This window comes from Staurois parvus, unplaced genomic scaffold (genome assembly GCF_062004578.1).
Source record: "Staurois parvus isolate SC_StPar_1 unplaced genomic scaffold, SC_StPar_1.0 ptg000096l, whole genome shotgun sequence".
NCBI classification, from domain to species: domain Eukaryota; kingdom Metazoa; phylum Chordata; class Amphibia; order Anura; family Ranidae; genus Staurois; species Staurois parvus.
Window position 1 is genome coordinate 14,351,002 of NW_028317892.1, and position 25,484 is coordinate 14,376,485.

The following is a 25,484-nucleotide window of genomic DNA, read 5'->3' on the forward strand; positions in this document are numbered from 1 at the left end:
TTACTATAGGGGAGATGAATTACTATAGGGGGGATGAATTACTATGGGGGATGAATTACTATATGGGGGATGAATTACTATAGGGGGGGTGAATTACTATAGGGGGGATGAATTACTATGGGGGATGAATTACTATATGGGGGATGAATTACTATGGGGGATGAATTACTATATGGGGGATGAATTACTATGGGGGATGAATTACTATATGGGGGATGAATTACTATAGGGGGGATGAATTACTATGGGGGATGAATTACTATGGGGGATGAATTACTATATGGGAGGATGAATTACTATGGGGGATGAATTACTATATGGGGGATGAATTACTATGGGGGATGAATTACTATGGGGGATGAATTACTATATGGGAGGATGAATTACTATGGGGGATGAATTACTATATGGGGGATGAATTACTATATGGGGGATTAATTACTATGCTTACTATGGGGGAATATTACTATACTTACTATGGATGACACATACACATAATTTATCTACTCTTGGTCTGGCCCCCGGGTCCAATATATGAACCCATTGCGGCCCTCAAGTCAAAAAGTTTGCCCACCCCTGCACTATACGCACAGCCGGAGCCAAGAGGTTAAAGCATCTCTATGGTCATAATGTAAAATCATATATTTATTTGCACATTTTATTTCAGTTATTTCTAGCCTACTCCTATTAATCTACATAGATCTTGGAAATTGTAAACTTACTTTGTGAAGATCTCCACATATTTACTTCCTTGAATTCTGTGACACATATACACTATTCCTTTTCAGTGGCACTGCTGTGTCAAACATTTCACAGAGCCTGCCTTCTGACCTACAGTGGTGCTGAGAGGAGGAGTTTCAGGAGGCGGAGTCAGTACAGGAATCCCTGCTTGCAGGCAGCAAGCTACCATGGGATATGTAGTCCTTAGAAATTGAAAGTAAACAGCAGAGGAGAGGCTGGAAAGCATTATGGGAATCCAGGAACTTGTGGACAGGGATGGCCAGCAGACAGAAAGAACTCACAAGAAATGAGTTGTCTTTCAAGTAAGCTTATATTTGATTGTCAATAATAGCTATTGTTTGTATTGCTATTGCAATTCTGATGTTATAAAATAAAGTATGTATTCTGTGACCATAGATTACTTTTTAAGAGATTACCTCTGATTGTTTGGTATAGGTTTTCACACTCTATTATTAGTTATACACAATAATAAATGTATAATTTCTGTCTATATACTGTATTTCCATGTTTTCACCCAAAATTCATACAACTTTAACCCAAGTCACACATTCAGTTTGAAAAATATGTGGTTCTTTTATGAAAGCCGTGTGAATCTTGGGTGAAAATAATGATAAATTATTATTATACAGGATTTATATAGCAACGACAGTTTGCTCAGCACTTTACAATATAAAGGGAAACAATACAGGAACAATACAGTTCTATACAAGAGGGTTAGGAGGGCCCTGATTCTTGGAGTTTACAATCTAAGAGAATAAATAAATATAATGTATAAATTTGATATTATTCATATAGAATGATAATGAGGTTCAAAGTGTGAAAACCTATACTAACCAGTCTGAAGGTATCTCCTAATTTCCATTTATTGCAGTCTGGATTCTCTGGATCACAGTACTTTGCTCCACTGAAGTGAATAATACTAAGATATTTTACAAATGTTTGGATGGACTTTGGACTTTGCATTAAAAAGTGCTTTTCGAGAAACAGACACCACTAGACATAATTCATAAAACAACCACAGACTCTTTTTCTCCCAGACATTGGAAATGTCTGTACTTTATATTCCAAAATATACAGCAAAATTAGAATGTAATAGGACATGAAGCAGAACATCAACCACAAGTATTTTAAGAAAAGAAGAGTTGCAATCGTGTTTTGGAGGATTAAAGCCCTGAAAGAAAGGGTAAATGAGCAATAATAAACCTTTCATATATGTTCACTAATGTTACAATCAGGCATTATTAATATCTTGTGTGGTTAGCCTCAAATAATTTGCTGTATTTGTTTTTCATTGAAATAGTTACCAAAAAAATATAATCTGTAAAATACTGCGATTAACGTATTATTTTTCAGAAACGCATGCATAGAGACCCTAAGGTCCTAATTTAGATTTTAATCCAGTCCCAGGTGCCCTTCATCTTTTCCCAGAGGTTGAATGGCTGCCAATGCCTGTTGTGTTGGTAGGAAGTGTTGAAAACATCACCGAAACACAACATTTTAAATTACATTAGTCACATGTCATGTCTCTGACTGTAAGGAACATGCTACTGTGTATATCAAAAGCTCCCAGACTGCTATCCTACCTGCCAGTGCAATCCAGCTGGAATCTCACTATTGCTGTCTCTACACAGTTTTTGTATTTTTGCTGGTGGACGTATACTGTTTGTTTAAAGTTCACCCACCCTGTGCCTCTACACCTAGAATCAAACTACTAAGTAGGTGGGCAGCTACCAGTGAAACTACCAGTCACCCGTTCTAGGCATTCTGACAAAAAGGGGTTATTTACTAAAACTGCTTGATGCAGCTTTGCACTGAAACCAATCAGCTTCCAGGTTTTATTGCCAAACCTTAACTGAACAAGCTGAAGTTGGAATCTGATTGGCTACCATCCATTTTCTATCCCCATTGTTGGTGTGCCTTGAAAATGGAAATGAGCAAACTTCCCAGAAATGTGATCAGTTGTTGTTCAGCCAAACACATTTTAAAACCTTTTGCCCTGTGGGATGCAAAAAGTACAATCTGGGCTTGCTTTTAGGCACTCATATGTTAAAGCTCAACTTGGGGCTAATCATTTCTACAACAAGGTCTCTTAGCAGCAGTGACAATAAAAATTGCAACTCTGATTGCTACACTAACCTCCTCTTTGGTCCTGTCACCTGCAGTAATTCCTGTCTGCCACTAGATGTCCTCACTTTTCTGGTTCGACTGGCAGCCAGCATCATTCAACCCAAAAGACTGAGGATATGGGCAGCACGGTGGCTAAATGGTTAGCACTTCCGCCTGGCAGTATTGGGGTCGTTGGTTCGAATCCCAGCCACGGCACCTCCTACCTGGAGTTTGCATGTTCTCCCTGTGCCTGCGTGGGTTTCCTCCGGGTACTCTGGTTTCCTTCAACACTCCAAAGACATGCTTGTAGTTTAATTGGTTCCTGTCTAAATTGGCCCTTGTATATGAATGTGAGTTAGGGACCTTAAATTGTGAGCCCCTTGAGGGTTAGGGACTGATGTGAATGTACAATATATATGTAAAGTTCTGTGTAAATTGACAGTGCTATATAAGTACCTGAAATAAATAAATATACTATGAGTGCGGGGTTTCATGGACCCACCACTGAAAGGATGTCATCATGCCATCCTGTGCTCACAGTGTAAGGATGAAGAGAGCGGTGCTGACATCATGACATCAGCACCACTCTCAAAATCATTGAGGACCACCCGTTGCTGGAGAAGAGGAAGAGAACCAGTGTCAAGTGACCTTTTTCAGAAGTTTTCAAAATTCCTTAAAATTATTATTATTATTATTATTATTATTACTACGAGTTTATATAGCGCCAAAGGGTTTGCTCAGCGCTGTACAATAGGGGGGACAATACATGGCACAGTACAACAACAACAAACAACGTACGAGGGGTAAGAGGGCCCTACTCTTACGAGCTTACAATCTAGGAGGGAGGGGGTAAAGGTACAGTAGGAAGTGGCTGAGGGGGATGAAGTGGTGGGAGGAATGAGGGAGGATGGCCGTTAGGTGAGGGTGGGGTAGGCTTCCCTGAAGAGATGGGTTTTGAGGGAGCGCCTGAATGTGAATAGGGAAGGCGACAGTCTGATGGATTGGGGCAGTGAGTTCCAGAGGATGGGGGAGGACCTGGAGAAGTCCTGCAGGAGGAGACCAGGGAGCAGGATAGAAGGAGGTCCTGTGAGGAGCGAAGGGTACGGGTAGGGTGGTACTTGGTGATCAGGTTGGTGAGGTAGTCAGGGGCAGTGTTGTGAACGGCTTTGTAGGTCAGGGTTAGGAGTTTAAATTTGATGCGTTGGGCAATCGGGAGCCAGTGGAGGGAGAGGCAGAGGGGGGTGGCAGAGGTGGAGCGGGTGGTGAGGTGGATGAGTCTGGCAGCTGAGTTCAGGATGGTCTGGAGCGGGGAGAGCCTGCACTTGGGTAGGCCAGTGAGGAGGGAGTTGCAGTAGTCAAGGCGTGAGATGATGAGGGAGTGTACTAGAAGTTTGGTGGTGTCTGGGGTGAGGAAGGAGCGTATCTTGGCAATGTTGCGAAGATGGAGCCTGCATGTGTTTGTGAGTGATTTGACATGCGGTTGGAGGGAGAGGTTTGCGTCAAGAATGACGCCAAGGACTTTGGCTTGCGGGGCGGGAGTGATAGTGGAGTTGTTGGTGATGATGGATAGGATGGGGGGGGGGGTGTTGGCAGGGGGAAAGATGAGGAGCTCAGTTTTGGAGAGGTTGAGCTTGAGGAAATGTAGCGACATCCAGTCTGAGATGTCATTTAGGAGGTGAGTGATGCGGGCGGAGATAGTGGGGGTGAGGTGAGGGGTGGAGAGGTAGATAAAATAAAAAAGCATGAAAAAAGAAAAAATAACAAGCATGAAATCCACATGGGGTGGGGGGGGAGAGGTTACTGTTGCCTTCACTTTTGTGTCTTTGTGCCATTGCAATAATGATAACAGTTGCCAAGAGTCGTGTGCTTTTATTCATAATTTGCTATTTACTTGCTATGTATAAAATATTTCTGCTATGTATTTGCAAATATCTTTTGCAAGGTTTGTCACTTTTATTTTTATTTCAAAACATATAAGAAAAAAATGGTCAGAAAGAAATTAGTACTAAATATTATTGTTCTCACCTTTCAGCTGTTAGGCTATCTGGCACAGCTGTGCACCAAGTTTGCTGATATCATTTGGAACTTTGATAAGTGTTTTGAGATTGTATCCAAGTATTACATTTCCAGCAATTATCCTCTTAAATTGTGTATTTATTCCAGCAGAATGGCCAAATCCCAGAAATCCAATTATCAGTGCATGTTCAGCATCACAGCAAATTAGATAATGTGTTTGGGCAAGACTAGACTTTTGCCCCTAACAAATTCAAAAGCTATGTTTGCAAAAATTGCAGGTAATCCAATAAACAAATTATAGAAGTCAAGAAAATGGCAAGTAAGAGAGAGCAATACAAGGCAGCACGTTATAAGCTCCTAACAGCATAAAACAATAAAACAGTAATACACAAACAATGAGCTATACAGTAGATACCCATTAAAACATTGTCCTTTCTTACTACCCTTCTTCCAGCAAAATCCAATGCATTAACACAGGGAAGGAATGGCTGCTGTTGGCTAGGAGTTGATTAGTTCATGGTACTGCAGCTACAGCTACAAGTCATAATACACCATCAGTTTTATTCCTACAATGCATATGTGGTTGGGAAAATTTCTTCTACTTAAAGTGTAACTCCACTTTTTTAAGGAAAACAAACATTTTCTCCTGGTTACTTAAATATATTAAAATTTGTTTTTGCTTTGCAGTTGATTCTGCACTTCTACAGTAGATAGAGAAAAGGAGATTCTTGTCAATTTTTTTCTTCCTGAGTGTCCAGTGGGACGGTCTGCCTGCTGTATTCACATGATCAGTGCCAGTGTTGTAATAGGGTGCAATTCGCACCAGTCCCAGCTGCTGCATTTAACACATGCGAGTTAATGAGCGTTTTGTTGTGCCTTAAAGTGAATTACATTAGGCCGGCCCATTCATTTGAACAGGCTGCCAAATGCATCATGCATCATTTTTTACAGTGTGCATTTTGCTACAGTGCAGCTACACTGGGAAGGGAAGGTGTGTTGTTTGTGTGTGTATATATGTATATATATATATATATATATATATATATACATACACACACACACACTACTATATTGCCAAAAGTATTGGGCCAGCCCTCCAAATCATTGGATTCAGGTGTTCCAATCATGTCCATGGCCACAGGTGTATAAAATCAAGCACCTAGGCATGCAGACTGCTTCTACAAACATTTGTGAAAGAATGAGCTCAGTGAATTCAAGCGTGGTACTGTGATAGGTTGCCACCTGTGCAATAAGTCCGTCCAACTTCCTTGCTACTAAAATATTCCATGATTAACTGTTAGTGGTATTATAACAAAGTGGAAGCAACTGGGAACAACAGCAACTCAGCCATGAAGTGGTAGGCCACATAAAATGACAGATGAGCAGCGTCAGCACTTACTGAAGCACATAGTGCGCAGAAGTCCCCAACTGTCTGCAGGGTCAATAGCTAAAGAACTCCAAACTTCGTGTGGCCTTCAGATTAGCAAAACAACAGTGTATAGAGAGCTTCATGAAATGGGTTTCCATGGCCGAGCAGCATCCAAGCCTTACATCATTAAGTGCAATCCACGCGTCAGATGCAGTGGTGTAAAGCAGACCGCCACTGGACTCTGGAGCAGTGGAGACGTGTTCTCTGGAGTGACCAATCACGCTTCTCTGTCTGGCAATCCAATGGACATGTCTGGGTTGGGCGGATGCCAGGAGAACAATACTTGCCTTACTGCATTGTAGAAAGTGTAAAGTTTGGTGGAGGGAGGATTATGGTGTGGGGTATGTTTTTCAGGAGTTGGGCTTGGCCTCTTAGTTCCAGTGAAGGAAACTCTTAAGGCGTCAGCATACCAAGACATTTTGGACAATTTCATGCTCCCAACTTTGTGGGAACAGTTTGGAGATGGCCCCTTCCTGTTCCAACATGACTGCACACCAGTGCACAAAGCAAGGTCCATAAAGACATGGATGAGCGAGTTTGGGGTGGAGGAACTTGACTAGCCTGCATAGAGTCCTGACCTCAACCCGATAGAACACCTTTGGGATGAATTAAAGCGGAGACTACAATCCTCCTCTTTTCGGGTCCCCTGCTGGCGCTCCTGGTCTCTCCCTCCTGCCTGGTGCCCCCAGAGGAAGTAGCTTGCTATGGGGGCACCCAAGCAGGCTCACTCCTGAGATGCTGCTCTGTGTGTCTATTCACATACAGAGCCACAGCTCACAGGTTGCAAACACAAGGCCCGCCAGGCCCTGTCATGTGACCCACTATGCAGCCGCTGACTGCCACCTCTGGCTCTGGCTGTCACTTGTAGAGGAACATTCTGTGTTTACAGTGACAGATATCCTGTATAATAATAATAATATGCTCTCAGCGGCTCCTGGATCCCTGCAGATACTCAGGGCAGAGCTCATGGTAGGGCACAGCGGGCACAACAGGCACAGATCTGACAGAAGAATCTCCCTGCAAGGCGGCATTAATGAATTGCCTGGTACTGGGGCACCATGGGGCCGAGCTGTGGCTCTGTGTGGGACTGGACACACAGAGCAGCATCTCAGGAGCGGGCCTGCTTGGGTACCCCCATAGCAAGCTACTTCCTCTGGGGGCACCAGGCAGGAGGGAGGGGCCAGGAGTGCCAGCAGGGGACCCGAAAAGAGGAGGATTGGGGCTGCTCTATGCAAACCCACTGAACAGAGCTAGTAAGTATAACATGTTTTTAATATCACTTTAATACCACTTCAAAGGATAAGTTCACCTTTGGGAACATGTTACACCCGTTTTTAGGGAGGAACATGTTCCATGTTCCCATAGCCACAGCCGCGCCTGACGCCCCCCTCCCTCTGTCAGATAGTATGGAGAGAAGTTTCCTTGTACTATTTGTCAGATTTGAAAACAGTGCAGCCGACATGGCCGTGTCACTCATTCACAGCCTTAGCGGCTGTCGGCTTGTAGTTTTCAATGAACTACCATGGCGCTGTAAAGTAAACTCAATATTGAACCCTACTGATTAAGAATGGGATGAAATAAAGTTTATGTGCATGTAAAGGCAGGCGTCCCAATACTTTTGGCAATATAGTGTGTGTGTATGTATATGTATATGTATATATATATATATATATATATATATATATATATTAATATAATTGTGTTCAGCTTGTTTTATGATTCAGACAGCCATGCTGATTGGACAATAAGGCAGCATTACCACACTGATTATCCATAACTTTGCTCTCTTCTGCCTCCCTTTCCCAGTTGAAATCCTATGCTCCAGAGGATCTTAGGTGGATGACCAAACAAATTACAATACTTTAATGGGTGGTATTCACTGCCGCTGCAACACGGGAGGAATGGGTTATTTACTGCTATAGGATATAGGGAATGACATTGCTGAAATCCTGAAAATGCTATTTGCCTGGTTAACTCTCACACTAAAGGTGTCTGAGTCATTGACCTGGAACTAGCATGCAGCAAGAGAAACCAGATCTGATCTGATTAATTGCTCAGTGACAGACTCTCAAAGGGTGCTTATTCTATAGAGTAGAGATTAAGGCTCCTTTTTTGGGCGACAAGCTTTGTGTGATGCGGTTTGCCACAACTTCAGCGCGATTTATCGTGCAATAGTTGTGGCAGAATTGTACCACTTTTAGGTCCCATTGAAAATGAATGACACCAATGGCACTCAAACACGAGTGGTTGCCTTTTGCCACAGTTGCAGTGCGATTTGGCATCATGGGTGCTGTAAAGCGCCGGGTAGTTCACTGAAGCTTCCTGTCAGTATATCCGCTTGTTCCTACATCCCATACGACAAGCAGATATTCTGACAGGTCTGCAGGAGACCTGCATGGCACTAGCGATCTACTGATCACTTGTGCAATGTTTTACAGGCTCGTTTGGACAAAAATAATGAAAAAAATGTGCATTTATTATTTTTGTCCAAAAGGTGAACTTATCCTTTAAAATTAGTTTTGTTATTCATTATTGATGTACACACAATGAATTCCATGTTTGGATCTTATCCTCATTATTTGACCACATGCTGATATTCTTATGTAATATATGATCTTTATATTCCAATAGTGTCCAGTAATTGCATAACCCTGGTGATATTTTAGTGAAATCTGTCATTTTGATATGCCACAAGATGTGAACAATGCTTGTAACAAACCTTTAAAATATGGATGTGCCTTTAAACTGGGAGTGTAACATCTATCAGCGAGAGAGCTGGTGGCTTTCCTTTCATGTCAGCGTACAGCAGTTCTTCTTCATGATAACATGTTTCCTTAGCATCTAGAAACAGCAGTGCTAGCACATGCTAACAGCTGCTCATAGCAAACCCTCAGCCGTGCAAATTCTCATTCGTCTCTTTTATTTCCTTTTCTTGCAAAGGAAAAAAGAAAACGACAGGCTGCAATTGAGGACAAAAGACAGCAGCTAGAAGACCAAATTCTTCAACTGCAGCACCTAAAGGTAAGAAGTAGCGGCAGAGACGATGCATTTGCTCACATCATCCATATTAAACATGTAGGTAATGTGTGTTTCCTATGCAGCATCACACAGTGTGTTCCACAGTGCAGGAAGCTGCTACTGTCAATTGGAAATTCTAAGTCTGGCTTTTTCTAACAGCAGTTGTATGTACAATGCTACATGAGTATGTTAGATGACATCATATATACTATAAAATTATATATGTTGTTTGTGTTTGCTGAATGGGATCCTTTGCATGCTATACATACATATGTGATATGTACATCATACCAGTCATTAATATCACTGCTTATTTCAGTTGAGTTTTTCACTGTGGTGGGTCCCTTACCCCTATGTAAGACATATTTGCTAAAGAAACATTCTGTTTTACTAGAGAAAGGTTAAGAAATAGCTTCATGATTCTGCTCTAAAACATAATGTTGTCATTTTCTGGGAGGCCTGGGAGGTTAATATAAGTCTGCTGTCAAAGAGGAAGAATACTACTCAGAGATACAGAACGATCTGTTGAAGACATAAAATGCCACTTTGAAGCAGGATCAGTGACAAAACCATGCCGAGCATTATTATTCTTTCTGTATGATATAATTATCCACATTTGTTTGACCAAGAATGCTGGTAACGCTTTAAGTTAGAAAATATAGCATGTATTTGTTCTGTGATAGCTGCTGCTATGTTGTAGTGTAGCTCATGGATTAGGCGTGGCAATTGGCAATCAAGATTTACAGCAAACTGGCTCAATGATCAGAAATCTGGCCATATCTGTGTGGGTTGGCAGTGCCAGTGTATTTGGGCCCTGGAAAAGAAATCTGTCCTAATATGGCTTTAAACAGAATCCTTTCATGTCAGAGGAAACATGACAATGTGAATGAAATCATAGTACCTTTGAGTACTGAAAACATGCGTAGGTGTGTATTACACCGTCACTATGGCCAAACTTGTGTGTGTATATATATATATATATATATCACCTTCCAACATGAATCACATGCATATGTGTATATCACATGATCACTACAGCCAAACGTGTATATATAGGTACATAAGAAAAAGAATAAAAGATTTGATCTTTCTTTTTAATTTGACCTTTCAGCTAAATCTAGTTTAAAAGAAAAGCTTTTTGGCCATACTACTCTTGTGGAAGAGCACCTACTTTTGATCTAATGTGACCCAAAGTCAGCTGAGAGCGAGCTGTTGTCTGCACATAGCTGACATAGCATAGCGGCTCTGGAAGGATCTACCAAAATGCTTTATCACCAGCTGGCTCAGCAAGGGCCACCAATAAGGGTGTACCACCAGTCCTCCTGAATGGGGCCTGGGACAGCAGGGTTAATCAGATGTTGGCAGGGAAGGGGATCAGTGCCTCACTGATCACTCATTGTGTTCCTTCAGAACTGAAACATAGGAAACTGTGTTTCCTATGCTTCAGTTTGTGATTGAACAGGGGCCTCTGTACAGAGCATCTCCGGTTCATTCACTGTCCAGTGCAGCTGAAGTTGCAGAGAAAGGGATGAAGGAATCTATGTCCTCAGTTCCTTTACCTGCCTCAAAAGTGAGACATCAGGGGTTTTGTTTAGACCCCTGATATTTCACCAAAGTCCCCCCACCCCACAAAGTTGTGAAAAAATAAATAAAATGTACGAAGGGCTCATTCACACAGGTTCCTTTGTCCATACAGTGTGAATGAGTGATTTGATGTGTGTCTAATGCCACCTGTTACTCTATGAGGATGCAGCAGCCAACACCGCCACAGGTCCTAATAGGACAGGTGTGGAGGTGTGGGTAGTGGCCCTAAATGCACATTGTCTGTGTATGGACCCACATGCCTGTCAAATTAGGACCTGCTGCTCTGTTTGTATAGCTGCTGCATTCCCATAGTGTAACATAGGCTTCCTACATACAGCTCCAGCCACAAAAAAAACCCAAAACACTGATTTACAAGGTACAGGCCACAGGACCCAGGTGAATGAGCCCCAAGGTCCCATTCACATACAGAACCTTATTTATTTAGCAGGAATTGTGTAAGGTATGATGTGTTTGTGCCCACTAATAATGATTTAGTGTATTTCTATCAAAAATTATTTTCAGGCGGGAGCTGTCAGGTGAGCTGTATGGCGCCCCATGATTTCTAAAATGGAGACTCAGTCTCTTGCTCTCAAACCCTCCACAGCCCAGAGCTCCAGTGAGCACTGGAGGAGCAGAGCAGAGAGCACTGATTGACAGTTTTTTTTATTTTTTGAGCTATAAACAAAAAAAGACCAAAAGAAAGCTCCATTTGTGGGAAAAAGGATATAACTTTAATTTGGGTGCAGCGTTGCATGACTGCGCAATTGTCAGTTAAAGTAATGCAGTGCCATATCGCAAAAAATGGCCTGGTCAGGAAGGGGGATAAATCCTCTGGAGGGCAAGTGGTTAATTCAATTGCAGATGCTGCAGGGATTCCTGTTTGTTGTCCAGCTGCTAGGAAATGGTTATAAAGCTCTTGTGTTGTGATTTGTTTATTCCTGTACAGATCACCTAGTATTAACACCCTACATGCCATGAGTTCTCATTAAATATTAATAGAAAGTGAGTCAATCAATATTTTAATAAGGAATGTGCTTGAGTCAAGTGCAATAAACTCGTGAACTCTTCCTCTTAAACCTCAACATATCAAAGCATGTGTAAGGTTGTCATGGTAACATGTTTAAACACTTTTTTAACCACTATGATTAAAACATTAAACAGAAAAGAAAATGCAAAACTAATTATTAAAAATAAATAATTAAAATACTAAGGGCTCATGTGCAGCTGATAAACTGACGTTCAGGAGCTTTTCTGCGTTTTTTTCAGCAGCCCCTGAACTCTCCATAATGTTTTCCTACGTGTCTATGTACCATTTACAGTCATTTACAGGCAGTTGAGTTTAGTCATTTTTTTGAATGCAGCAAACTTGCGTTCAGGAGTAGATTTTATCAGCATTTCAAACGACAAATACGACAAATACTTGTAAACGCGTGTAAACGCGGTTAACCTTGTTTATAAGCGTTTGCGTTTAGAAGCGTTTTTTGACTGGTCCATATCCAGGGCACAATTCACTAAATGGTATCCTACCGCATCCGAGTATGCGGTATGATACCGCATAGCATTTTTAAAAAAAAAAACATTTGAATCCACTAAAAAAGACTACTAAGTCATGCGGAATTTTAGTAGTGAAAAGCATGCATCATGTTTCATATGTCAGTGGGGTTCACACTGACAGCTGAATGTAAAAGAAAGAATTGCCAGCAATTAAAAAATAATTTTAAAAAACGTTGTTGGTTCCCCCTCCCATCCATACCAATCCCTTTGGGTCTGGTATGGATTTTAAGGGGAAGCCCCACGCCAAAATAAATGGTGTGGGTTTCCCCCCAAAATCCATACAAGACCCTTATCCGTGCATGCAGCCATTGGGTCAGGAAAGTGGGGGGCAAGCGCCTTCCGAACCATACCAGGTCACATGCCCTCAACATGAAGGGGTGCTTTGGGGTAGGGAGAACTCCACCCCCCCAAAGCACCTTGTCCCCATGTGGATGGGGACAAGGGCCTCTTCCCAAAAACCCTGGCCTGTGGTTGTGGGGGTCTGCAGGCAGGGGGGCTTATCAGAATCTGGAAGCCCACTTTAGCAAGGGGGCCCCCAGATCCCCCCACACACACGTGCATGAGTATGGATTACATGATACCACTATCCATTGACAAAAAAAAAAGCTGTAGTGTGGAAAAGAGACAGGAGTCATTCTTTGACAAGTCCTTTAATAAAAGAATGTCCCCCGAAGTAGATCCAACGTCAATCATGATGTCACGATGTCCACCGCCACCGCCGCTCCTAAGAAAATGAAAAAAAAACAAAACACTTCACTACTGTCGCTGTCCCCCGGCCATCTGCTCAGAAGCATGTTTGACAGTTCTTAAATATGTAATTGGCAGCACCATCATGTATGTGACCCCACCCCCTTGTGACATCAGTGACCAGCATGCACTGGTCGATGATGTCACATAGGGTGGGGTCACATGGGTGATGTCAACAGGTGGCCCCGCTCCTTACATATTTAAGAACTGTCAAACCAGCTTCTGAGTAGACTGCCGGGGGCAAGCGACAGTGGCGGAGCCTTTTTTTTTTTTCTTTGGAGCAGCGGCGGTGGCGGCGGACATCGTGACATCATGATTAACATCGGATCCACTTCAGGGGACATTCTTTTATTAAAGAATTCTTTTATTAAAGGCCTTGTCAAAGAATGACTCCTGTCTTTTTTTCAAACTACAGCTTTTTTTTGTGAATGGGTAGCGGAACCATGTACCCCATACTCATTCACGCGGGTGGGGCCAGGATCTGGCTTCCAGATTCCGATAAGCCCCCCGCCCGCAGACCCCCACAACCACAGTCCAGGGTTGTGGGGAAGAGGCCTTTGTCCCCATCAACATGGGGACAAGGTGCTTTGGGGGGAGCAAAGGAACCCCCCTCCCATGTTGAGGGCATGTGGCCTGGTATGGTTCAGGAGGGAGGGGCGCTCACGCTCGCTCTCCCCCCTTTCCTGACCTACCAGGCTGCATGCTCGGATAAAGGTCTGGTATGGATTTTGGGGGAACCCCACACTGGTTTTTTTTTTTAATTTTGGCGTGGGGCTTCCCCTCAAGATCCATACCAGACCCAAAGGGCTTGGTAGGGATGTGAGAGGGGGACCCCATACTGTTTTTTTATTATTTTTTAATTGCCGGCAATTCTTTCTTTCACATTCAGCTGTCAGTGGGAATCCCGCTGTCAGCTGAAACATTAATGCATGCTTTTCACTACTAAAATACCGCATGACTTGATAAAATGTGTTTATTTATTTCAGGTACTTATATAGCGCCATCAATTTACTCAGCGCTTTTACATATATATTGTACATTCACATCAGTCCCCAACCCTCAAGGGGTGTACAATCTAAGGTATAAAATAACTCATGCTGTATTTTAGTAGCCTTTTTTAGTGAATTTACTATTTTTCAGTGCATTCTGGGCATTTGGGAAGTTCTCCTGAAGTTATCTTTTAAAAAGCTTCTAAACGCAAAAGTGCATAAACACGGCTAAACGCATTATGCAAACGCAGCTAAACTGACGTTTTTTAACCTATGTTTTCCAGCAGTCAGTTTCTATCATTCAAAAGAGTTTTCCAAACACCCCGTGTACATGAGCCCTAAGAAGCATGTAGAGGAGAACAAATACATGTTTTTTTTTTTGTTTTTTTTAAACATGTCATGTTTCCTGCGTCATGTATGACGTATTAAAAACTGTGTGTAATATATGCTGACTTTGTTGGCAAGATCAAAAAGCACACAACACTGAATAAATTGTAAAATTAAATACAAGTGTTCATTGTAAAGATAGTATTGGATACAACAGGAAAAAGTATGTGTCAACATGTTTTAATAAAATAGTTCTAAAAGAGAAGTATGGGTTTCAGGATAAAAAAACAAACAAACAAACAAAAAAATAATATATATATATATGTCACCTAGGTGGTTGCAGAATCGGTTCAATTCTGCATCTGTCCCCTGCTGCCCCTAAGACTGGGAACTGAACAATAAAACACTGCTTATCATTCAGCTCTCTGTCTTCAGTCTGCAGAGAGCTTTGGCTATACTTCTCCTTTAATTTAAAACCTCTCACTTTTCCAGTTCAGGGCTAATTGATAAGTTCCTATAACAAGGAACCTATCATTTTCTAATTATGCAAAGTGACAGATTCACTACAAGCAATTTGCTCTTTAACTTCAGAACAGTGTTAGAAATGGTCAAGTATTCTTCTTTTATTTAGTATATTCTAAAAAGAACATAAGGGAATGTTTACTAACTACTGTTATTTAGAAGGGCTGCCTACACAATTTAAAATGCGTTAGTCTCATATATGTTTACACGAGTTCTGTATGAACATCCATTACGTCAGGAGGGATAGTTGGAAAAGGGACATGTTCTACTACTGTGTTCATTACTTTTCCACCAACTCCAAATGCCATACAACACTGTTATAGACACCATTTAGAATTTTGTGCCTGCGTCCAATTCATGTACTTGTCAGAGACAGGTACATGTATTTGTTGATGCTGGCAGTGAGGAAGGATTGTCCATAACAGACACTCCTCCCTCAGTCCACTGCTTCCCTGGCCACTGCACCCATTGTACTGACAGATGCATGGCCAAAGAGTTTTTAACTAGAGGTGACCAGAGCCTGAAGGGGAGCTGAAAGACTAGTTCCCAATCAGGATCACTTCATTTTGATTGACAGCGCATGGCAATGGGCAGGTCTATATCCATCGTGTAGACATTGCCCCATCAGGTCTGCCTTGCCTGTGACTGACAGTGGATGGCGGTGGGTAGATTCCATAGCCACTATTCAGTCCAATAGCAGCTTTGGTATCCACCCACTGCCATCTGTTTTCAATCACAGGTAAGGCCAACCTGATGGGGAACCTAGGCTCTCAGAGTTTACCATCAGGCTCCTCCCATTCAACAACTCAGCTTCATGGCGGCTATGCCTGTTGGGTGAGCAGAACCAGATGGGGAACTCTGAGTGCTTAGTTCCCCATCAGGTCCGCCTTGCTTATGATTGACAGCAGATGGCTGTGGGCAGATTCCAAAGCTGCTATTGGATGGAATAGTAGCTATGACAGGGATCTGCCCAGCAGCCATCTGCTATTGGTCACAGGCAAGGCGGGCCTAATGTAGGAATTATTCTCTTAGAGTTCCCCATCTTGCTCCAACCACTGTCAGTTCAGTGTGACTTGCCTTATTGGTTGCTAGGAAGTGGGCAGCCTTCATCCTAGCAACCATTGAATTATAAAACACATTCAAACATAATAATAAAGTAATGAACATACAACAACCCCCTCCCTCCCCCTGTACACCAACTGCGAGTTGGTCTTAATTATCACCAGTTTGCTTATCTGTGAACTGGCTAATTCTATTAGAATCTGTTGCTGCCATGTTTAAAGAGGTCATAGTGCCAGAAATTTTACTGCTTTTCTGAATTCCCCTTTGTGTTATGAATGAGGTTTTAGTAAAGAATGAACACTAATTTTAATTATTGGTTTTGGCTTTTACTTTTTTATCTAGATTTTTGTTTTGGGCTGATTTCAGTTATTTACATTGATAGGAGTTTGTAATAAATATAATGATGACTTTTTTTTACTTTCAGTCAAAATTGCTCAGAGAAAGATGGCTAATGCAAGGAGCACCAGCTAGTTCAGTAGAAGAAGAAGAGGCAAGAAAGCGCCAATGTGAAGAGGAAGAGCAGAAATTAAAGATACTTGAAGAAAATGTCCAAAGGTAAGATGCAGTATATAGATTCCTTCAGAGCAATATTAGTTTTCAGCTGTGGTTATAACCAATACATGTGTAGACATACAACTGGTTGATGTTATTAAATAGAAAATAAATGCTTGGATTATATTTCAGTTTCTGTTCTCTCTGAGGTCATCTTGTGATAATGTAAAAACACAAATCACAAGCTCCTAATAATGTGCTAATGTTTTCACTCTGCCATGCCTGCGACAGAATAGAGGCTGCAGGACACTGTGCTTATATACGGTGTGCCTGAAAAGTCCTATGATCATCCCCATTATGTGTCATGTATGCTTCCTACTGCTGAAGGCTGGAGGGTGTGACAAGGAGCATGAACCAGTCCACACTTTTCCCCTCCAGCAGTGGAAACAAGCGACTTTAGGTTCCCAAAGCTAGTAAAATATAGGCCTTGGTGTGGAGTAATGTAGTCTATTGCAGAAAGTGGATCTCTCAACTATAAGTAAGGCCCTTACTGTTTAGTAAATTCCTGCTCTAGACCCTTGGTAACTGAAAGCAGGGTTCACATATACAGTACCTCAAAGAATATTCTTCATATCAAACAGATAATATATATAAATCCTTCTTTACACCTGGAAATGTTGACTGACCAAACATAAAAACACGTATCTGTTCCATCCTGATATCTAGATTATACCTGTTTGTTTTTGGATTGTGATGAAAGTTTTAAAGCATCCATAACCCTGCCATACAAAATTTGAAACTTGTCATATTTGCAAAAGAAGACAATACATATCTACATGCCTGCTGGTTCAAACTCCTCTTTGATGCTGAAAAATTGTGTCCTGAAGTCCTCATTAAGACTGACACTTCCAGGAGGGTTAATCCCTGTGATCCTCCACAGCTCTCACTCAGTCCTCCCTATGACTACACTACTAAATCCTGTAAAGAGTGGAGGTCAGAAGAGAGAATCAGTGAGAACTGCAGAGGATCCAGGGGATCAGCACTCCTCGATGTATCTGTTTCAGCTGTGTTTTGAGCAGAAGACTTCTCAGCTTTGGAACTCAGTTTGTTTTTTTTTGGATAGTGACAGGGTCGCTCTAGGGCAATGCTATCATTTTAGTAAAAGACAGTTGGATTTCTTTAGCTATCCAGTGGCTTCCTGAGTTGCACTCTTGCCTGATACCAGGTTATAATTTTCTTGAAGCTTTTATACCCTTGTTATGTTTTTGTAGATTTCCTCTGGGTTTTCCATTTACTTCCAAAATGTATTAGTGGATTAACCGGCTTCCACCTAAATTAGCCAAATTTAAATTGCAGGGGCTGTATATATACTGTATATGAGAGCTGTCACTGTACTTTAAATTGTTGAGTAATTGGGTCTCCATGCAATGTCTATCTGCCAGTACTTTCTCGCAAGTTTTCCTGGAAGCTGCTTTTTAACAAAACAGGCTCCTCTGAAGATGCCCCTTACTGGTAGCCAAGTTGCTGTTCTAGTTTCTCTGAAGATGCTCCCTCTGGGTATCCACCTTCCTGTTTCTTTTAGAGATGCTCCCTATGGGTAGCCATCTTCCATGGTAGATTCCTTGAGCCATTTCTTATAGAGATGCTCTCTATTGGTAGCCATCTTCCTTGATAGATTCCTGAGGGCTTAGAATAGGCTGGGTTAGATTGCTTCTAACCTGGTGCTACTGAGACTAGGACCCAGAAGAAGGGACCTCCTCATTGTGGTTTTTTCACCAGGCAAAGCCCAGGAAGGAAGGACAATAACCTTTCTAGAAGATTGCTCAATATATTTATCCTCTCACCTCAGCTTACATCACTGAAACAACCCTTTCAGTGACTGGCTGAGGTTGATAAATATTTCTCAAGCATTGTTCTTTCTTACTGTACTTACTGGAGACATCTCAAAAGCAACAGGCAGACATAATCAATGTCCTGAGCTTAGGAAAAAAAAACCATTGAGTACTGTCTGTGATACATTTTTATTTGCTCCACAATTCAAATTTTCAAGACAGGCTTTCAGGATTTACCTTCTTCTTCTAAGATCCAAGCAGCACTAATAGCAGTTTTCTGTGCTTAGGAGCCACTTAGTGAGGCACACACATTATAAGCCTAGCTGTAAATGCACACTGTATTTAGCTAGGTACACTTCAACGTAAGGCAGAATGTCTACATATACTGCACTATATATCATAATCCCCAAAAAAGTAGCTCTGTGAGCAACACCATTCCACAAATTAATTATTATGCATTAAATAACACCCAGTTTTTGCTCGTGATCAGTAAATATCAATAAAGTCCATAAAATTTCACAAAAGCAATTCTTTATATATTAAATTTTCCTCCACATTCCACCATGTGAGTCCGTGAAAAAACACTCCCCACCGTATCAGCCTGCATACCTGCACTTGCGGCTTTGTCAGAGGCAGTTATTATGTGCATGCAATTTTTTTTTTTAATTGGTTCTAATTTATCGTGCTTGTAAGTAGTATTTTTTAAATAATAAAGGTGTTTTAGCAATATTACACTATCAGGGCTTTTTCGTACTTTACACATTGTGTTTGCTCACTTGAGGGAGGAAATGCTGATGACCTGGCTGGAGCCATTATGGATGGTGTATAGTATGAAGCGTGATTTGCCAATCAAGAAAATTAAAGGCATGATGTTTTGGTGATTGTGTGGCCTGCGGGGAGTGTTTTTTTACAGACTCACAGGAAGGAGAATTTAATATATGAAGAATTGCTTATGTGGAATTTTATGGACATTATTGATATTTAATTATCACGAATAAACACTGGATGTCATTTAATGCATAATTATTAATTTATGGAGTGGTGTATGTTACAGCGCAACTTTTACCTACAAAAATTTTGAATGGGCTTATAATATTTGTATTGTTTATGGTGGCAGCAGTAAGTTAAATACAAAGATTTAGTGGTGTATAATACACAAATGGGGGGGGGGGGTGCTTTGGTTATGCTTCAAGGTGCAGAGTACAACTAGTTGAGGATTTTTACACAACACAATTTTGGAAAATAAACTGTACCATATAAATCAATAAATCAGCCTTATGTATAGTTTGGTTCATTGAAGGCTGTTATTTCTGTTAATTTTCTCTGGGGGGGGGGGGGGGTTTAAAATGAAATTTTCTCTTTGTCTATGTAGGGGACACTCACTCACTATTTGTCATGGTGACCATTGTCACTGGGATAGAAGTAAATGGTAATTCAGATCTTTATGGTTTGTAATAAAAGTAGAGGGCATAGCTTTCAATAGAGAATCTTGTTTCATTAAGAATGGTAAAGTATTTAGTTTCTACTCACTTTGGGTGAGGTGATTGTAGCCGTATTAGTGCATTTGCGACAGAAACAATAGTGTAATGTCCGCCGTGATACTTTTTTTATTTGCACTAACATACGATTTTGAGGACAAGCTTTTGGGGAATGTCCCCTTCTTCAAGGTCTAAGCAGTACTACTCACAAAGTTAGCAGAATGTTAGAAGAGATGAAAGAAAAAAAAAAAAAAGGAATCTAGAGATAAGATGCAGTCAAAGTGAGGGGGGAGGGGAAAGGAAATTTCAAATCCATTCAAGAAAGAAAAACTTTTGAACTAAGAATGATAATTCTATTTGACACAAGAGATAAGGGCCTTAATTTGGACATGGGATTCCTCAATCATTATCCGACATTTTTATGACTATTAGCTGTAGCTTGACTCCCTCTGTGTGAGTGTAGTATCCCTCCCTCCCCCCTTGCTTTGACTGCATCTTATCTCTAGCCTCCTTTTTTTTTTTTTCTTTCATCTCTTCTAACATTCTGCTAACTTTGTGAGTAGTACTGCTTAGACCTTGAAGAAGGGGACATTCCCCAAAAGCTTGTCCTCAAAATTGTATGTTAGTGCAAAAAAAAAAAGTATCATGGACAATACTCAATTTTTACTCACTTTGGGGAAATTTTCACTGACGTTCGGGTTTTCATTTCTTCCTTGTTTATTGTAGCTGTAGTAGCACTCCAGCACTACCCCAATCCTCTTTTCCCCTGCATCCCACTGAAGTTGAGCACCATCTTCTAGGTTCAACATGCCCCTGCACAACCAATATTTTCCAAACAACAACCTTATCTTTTCCTGCTGATTAGACCGCCATAATTGTGACTTTGCAGGTAGCTTGTTGGATTGCTGGATATAGATATAGATTAGGTGAGATTGGGGTAGTGTTGGAGTGCTATTACAGATTCTATAAGTTAACATTCTACTTCTTGTGTGCAAAATTACACATAGAGATAGAGATTCAGTCGTGCATTTTTTTCCATGAAACAGTAAATAATTAGGAATAGCAGTAAAAGAGATCTGCTCCATACAAAATTCTTGAGTGTACAGTTATTGGAGATCCTTATGATGATGTTAATATGTTAACTGGCTCCTTTATAATTTGGCCTTAGTATGTGTATGCATGTGAGATAGGGACCATGGACTGTAAGCTCCTTGAGTGCAGGGACTGATGTAAATTGTCAGCTATAAATAAACACTTATAAGAAAGAAAGAAAGAAAGAAAGAAAGAAAGAAAGAAAGAAAGAAAGAAAGAAAGAAATAATGTAATAAATTGTGACTGGCTTCAATGGGCTTCTAAAAAAATCCTATAAAGTGTAACTGCACATATCTCCTGCAGCACAAGATACCTTCCCCCGCTACCTTCCCCCGCCACTAGATTTGTCTACTTCAAGGATTGGCGGGACAGAATATTATTTGTATATTGATTACCCGTATTTATTTTATATGACACTGTACAATATCAGCAATGCATACCCATATACAACACATAAACCATTTCCAAGCACACATATATTTTACAATAACAAGTACAAAAACAGAGAGAAAGCTCTCTACATGCTTACATCTACAGAGAAAATGGGTAGAAACAATATATAAAGGAATGGGTAAGCGGCAGTGCTGTGCTGGATCAATAACTGAAGATAATTGGCTCAGTTTACTAAACTATGATTTGTTATTTGCCATAATAATCCTTGTTTTCACCAATTAAGATTATTTTAAGCTCTCATTGTTAAAATAAATTATCCGTATGAAAAAATAATGGTCATCATAGCTTAATGAATTGAATCCAAAATCTCAAAGATGAACTTTAATTCTGGATGCATTCATTAAGATTCATTAAATTTATTTTTAAATCTAGTTAGCATATGTTCCCAAATTTGTCTTTGTATTAGTTTCTCATATTCACAGTTCAGTAGGGCTAAGACTCTGAGCAGAAAGCATACAGGTGGCACAAACACCTAGCGCATTATCCAAGGTTAATTAAAAAGTGTAAAAAGACAAAAGACATACTCACAAACATCGCACATATATAAAGCCTATGAGGCTGCAGAGACAGCTGCAAGGATGGTAGAGAGTCCGAATGGTGGTGCAATCGCTCTCTGATGCATTTCGGGGACGATTCCTTTTCCTCAAAGCTGTATATGCCGATCTTAGATCTTAAACGAGATCTGCCGAACTTATATTACCTGGATCTCCAATATAAATAGGCTACAAATGAGAAAAAAAGGAGAAACAAATACATAATTGAATCGTGTACTGATGTCACGATGTAAGAGAGAACACTGTGGATTCTGGTGTAAAGAACTTTGATTTAAGGGGGTCTCTGGTCACCAGAGACCACCCCCCCCTTACATCAGAGTTGCAGAGTCCCCCCTTATTTCACAGTCTGCAGTGTTCCCCTTTAAGCTGCACTTTAAGGCGGAACCTTGCAGACTCTGATGTAAAGGGGAACCTTGGGGACTCTGATGTAAGGAGGGCTCTGTGGACTCTGATGTAAGGGGGAACTCTGTGGACTCTGATGTAAGGGTTAACTCTGTGGACTTTCCATAAAAAGACCCATCAAAATCCTCAGGACCATGATGCTCTTAATCTGGCCCTGACCTGTGAGAATACCTATAGATTGTTAATTGTTGGTTATGGCATTCTGTGCTGGGAAACTTGTGATGGGTAATAGGTTCAATCTGATTTGACATTTCCACCAAACATTAGACCCAAGGTGTGATTACTGCAATTACAGTGGGTAAAAAATTGGAGGAGGGTAAAGTGATATTGTTTGTCAGTGTATTGTTGGAGAACAAAGAGGAACGTTTATTTTTTAAATAAGATCTGTGCATTGAAGCATCAGTGGGACACATTGATTCAGTTGAGAGAGACTAGACAGAAAAATTGGTTAATATAATTTGTTTTGTTATATTTTGTCACTAAAGAAACACATAATCACCCTCTGTATGCATATGTGTGGGTGTATGTTTAATCATGTATATGAAAGCATGTGTATGTATGTACTGGACATATTAATTTTTTCATTTCAAAATTTTGGTGTACTAGGTCAGAAATGGTTGAGCACCACTATCTTGTACTATAACATATTACTGGATGGTGCATTGCCAAACTGCAAAGTGTTATTACATTTCATATAATAATGCTATAGTACATTAATTAAGCATTTTGAACTCAGCGATCTACTCTATTCCTGGATGGTATGTTTTTACTATTGAGAAATATGATAACATCACTTTTAATTAAGACCTCTTGGACCTCATTCCTGGGTAAATAGTGTATTTTTAGAGTTCAGATACTACTGATGGTTGAGTGCTAAACTTAAGGAAGACCTCTCAGACTTTCTAAGTATATAAACGTTCAACACTGGCTAACTGCAGGTACCAGTACCTGTGTTTGTTTTCAAATCCACTTAGACTTAGGAGCAGTCTTTACTCTGGGATTTGATTTCTCACCATTTTAAAATGAAGGTCCTAAATCATAGCCCCATCACTTGATATACCTACAGGTGAAACTCAAAAAATTAGAATATCGTGCATAAGTTCATTTATTTCAGTAATGCAACTTAAAAGATGAAACTAATATATGAGATAGACTCATTACATGCAAAGCAAGATAGTTCAAGCCGTGATTTGTCATAATTGTGATTATTATGGCTTACAACTCATGAAAACCCCAAATCCACAATCTCAGAAAATTAGAATATTGTGAAAAGGTGCAATATTCTCGGCTCAAAGTGTCCCACTCCAATCAGCTAATTAAGCCATAACACCTGCAAAGGGTTCCTGAGCCTTTAAATGGTCTCTCAGTCTGGTTCAGTAGGAATCACATTCATGGGAAAGACTGCTGACCTGACAGTTGTGCAGAAAACCATCATTGACACCCTCCATAAGGAGGGAAAGCCTCAAAGGGTAATTGCAAAAGAAGTTGGATGTTCCCAAAGTGCTGTATCAAAGCACATCAATAGAGAGTTATGTGGAAGGGAAAAGTGTGGAAGAAAAAGGTACACAAGCAGCAGGGATGAACGCAGCCTGGAGAGGATTGTCAGGAAAAAGCCATTCAAAAGTGCTGGGGACTTTCACAAGAAGTGGACTGAGGCTGGAGTCAGTGCATCAAGAGCCACCATACACATACGGATCCTGGACATGGGCTTCAAATGTCATATTCCTCTTGTCAAGCCGCTCCTTAACAACAAACAACGTCAGAAGCGTCTTGCTCAGTGGTCCAAAGTCCTCTTTTCTGATGAGAGCAACTTTTGCATCTCATTTGGAAACCAAGGACCCAGAGTATGGAGGAAGAATGGAGAGGCACACACTGCAAGATGCTTGAAGTCCAGTGTGAAGTTTCCACAGTCTGTGTTGATTTGGGGAGCCATGTCATCTGCTGGTGTTGGTCCACCATGCTTCATTAAGTCCAGGGTCAATGCAGCCGTCTACCAGCAGATTTTGGACAACTTCATGCTTCCTTCCGCAGACGAGCTTTATGGGGATGCTGACTTCATTTTCCAGCAGGACTTGGCACCTGCCCACACTGCCAAAAGTACCAAAACCTGGTTCAATGACTGTGGGATTACTGTGCTTGATTAGCCAGCAAACTCGCTTGACCTGAACCCCATAGAGAATCTATGGGGCATTGCCAAGAGAAAGATGAGAGACATGAGACCGGACAATGCAGAGGAGCTGAAGGCCGCTATTGAAGCATTCTGGTCTTCCATAACACCTCAGCAGTGCCACAGGCTGATAGCTTCCATGCCACGCCGCATTGAGGCAGTAATTGCTGCAAAAGGGGCCCAAACCAAGTACTGAGTACATATGCATGCTTATACTTTTCAGAGGTCCGATATTGTTCTATGTACAATCCTTGTTTTATTGATTGCATGTACTATTCTAATTTTCTGAGATTGTGGATTTGGGGTTTCATGAGCTGTAAGCCATAATCATCACAATTATGACAAATCACGGCTTGAACTATCTTGCTTTGCATGTAATGAGTCTATCTCATATATTAGTTTCACCTTTTAAGTTGTATTACTGAAATAAATGAACTTTTGCACGATATTCTAATTTTTTGAGTTTCACCTGTATGTCAGTACTTTATTGGCCAGTATAGTCTCTGTCTTTGGACTGTTAAAAGTTTTTTTTCCATGGACATAGGGATCGAGTTGGCAGTACAGATAGTTTACAGTTTGTAAGACTTAATAGGTTCGCTTTACAGTAAAACATTAGTCTCGCAGGATTTCTGGAGCTTTTCGATGTAGGCTTTCTTTTCTTTATCTTTTGCTTAGAAAGAATAAATAGCTAACTTACATATTCTGGAAAGAATATCAATACCAGACTGCTGCATCCACACAGATTTAATTAATATAATTTGTGTTACAGAAAAAGCACATAGAAGTGTCCATATATAGAAATTTTCAGTTGAAATGAACACAATCTTGGAAATGCCTATTTTTTTGCTAGCCAAAATTTATCTATTCAGCTCATTGTACAAAAGATTCAAGCTGGCATGGTAACTTAAAGTAAACCTCT

The 25,484-nt window shown here is 40.8% G+C and overlaps 1 protein-coding gene across 3 annotated transcripts in view; it reads left to right on the forward strand.

Annotated features, from left to right (window-relative positions):
• PALM2AKAP2 (PALM2 and AKAP2 fusion) overlaps positions 1-25,484 on the forward strand; it is a 459,422-nt gene that overhangs the window by 97,649 nt on the left and 336,289 nt on the right. For all 3 annotated transcript variants that reach the window (XM_089670918.1, XM_089670919.1, XM_089670920.1), the window contains exons 2-3: positions 9,233-9,313; positions 16,520-16,650. In XM_089670918.1, coding sequence (XP_089527044.1) covers positions 9,233-9,313; positions 16,520-16,650 — 212 coding nt within the window. The remainder of the gene's footprint in view (positions 1-9,232; positions 9,314-16,519; positions 16,651-25,484) is intronic.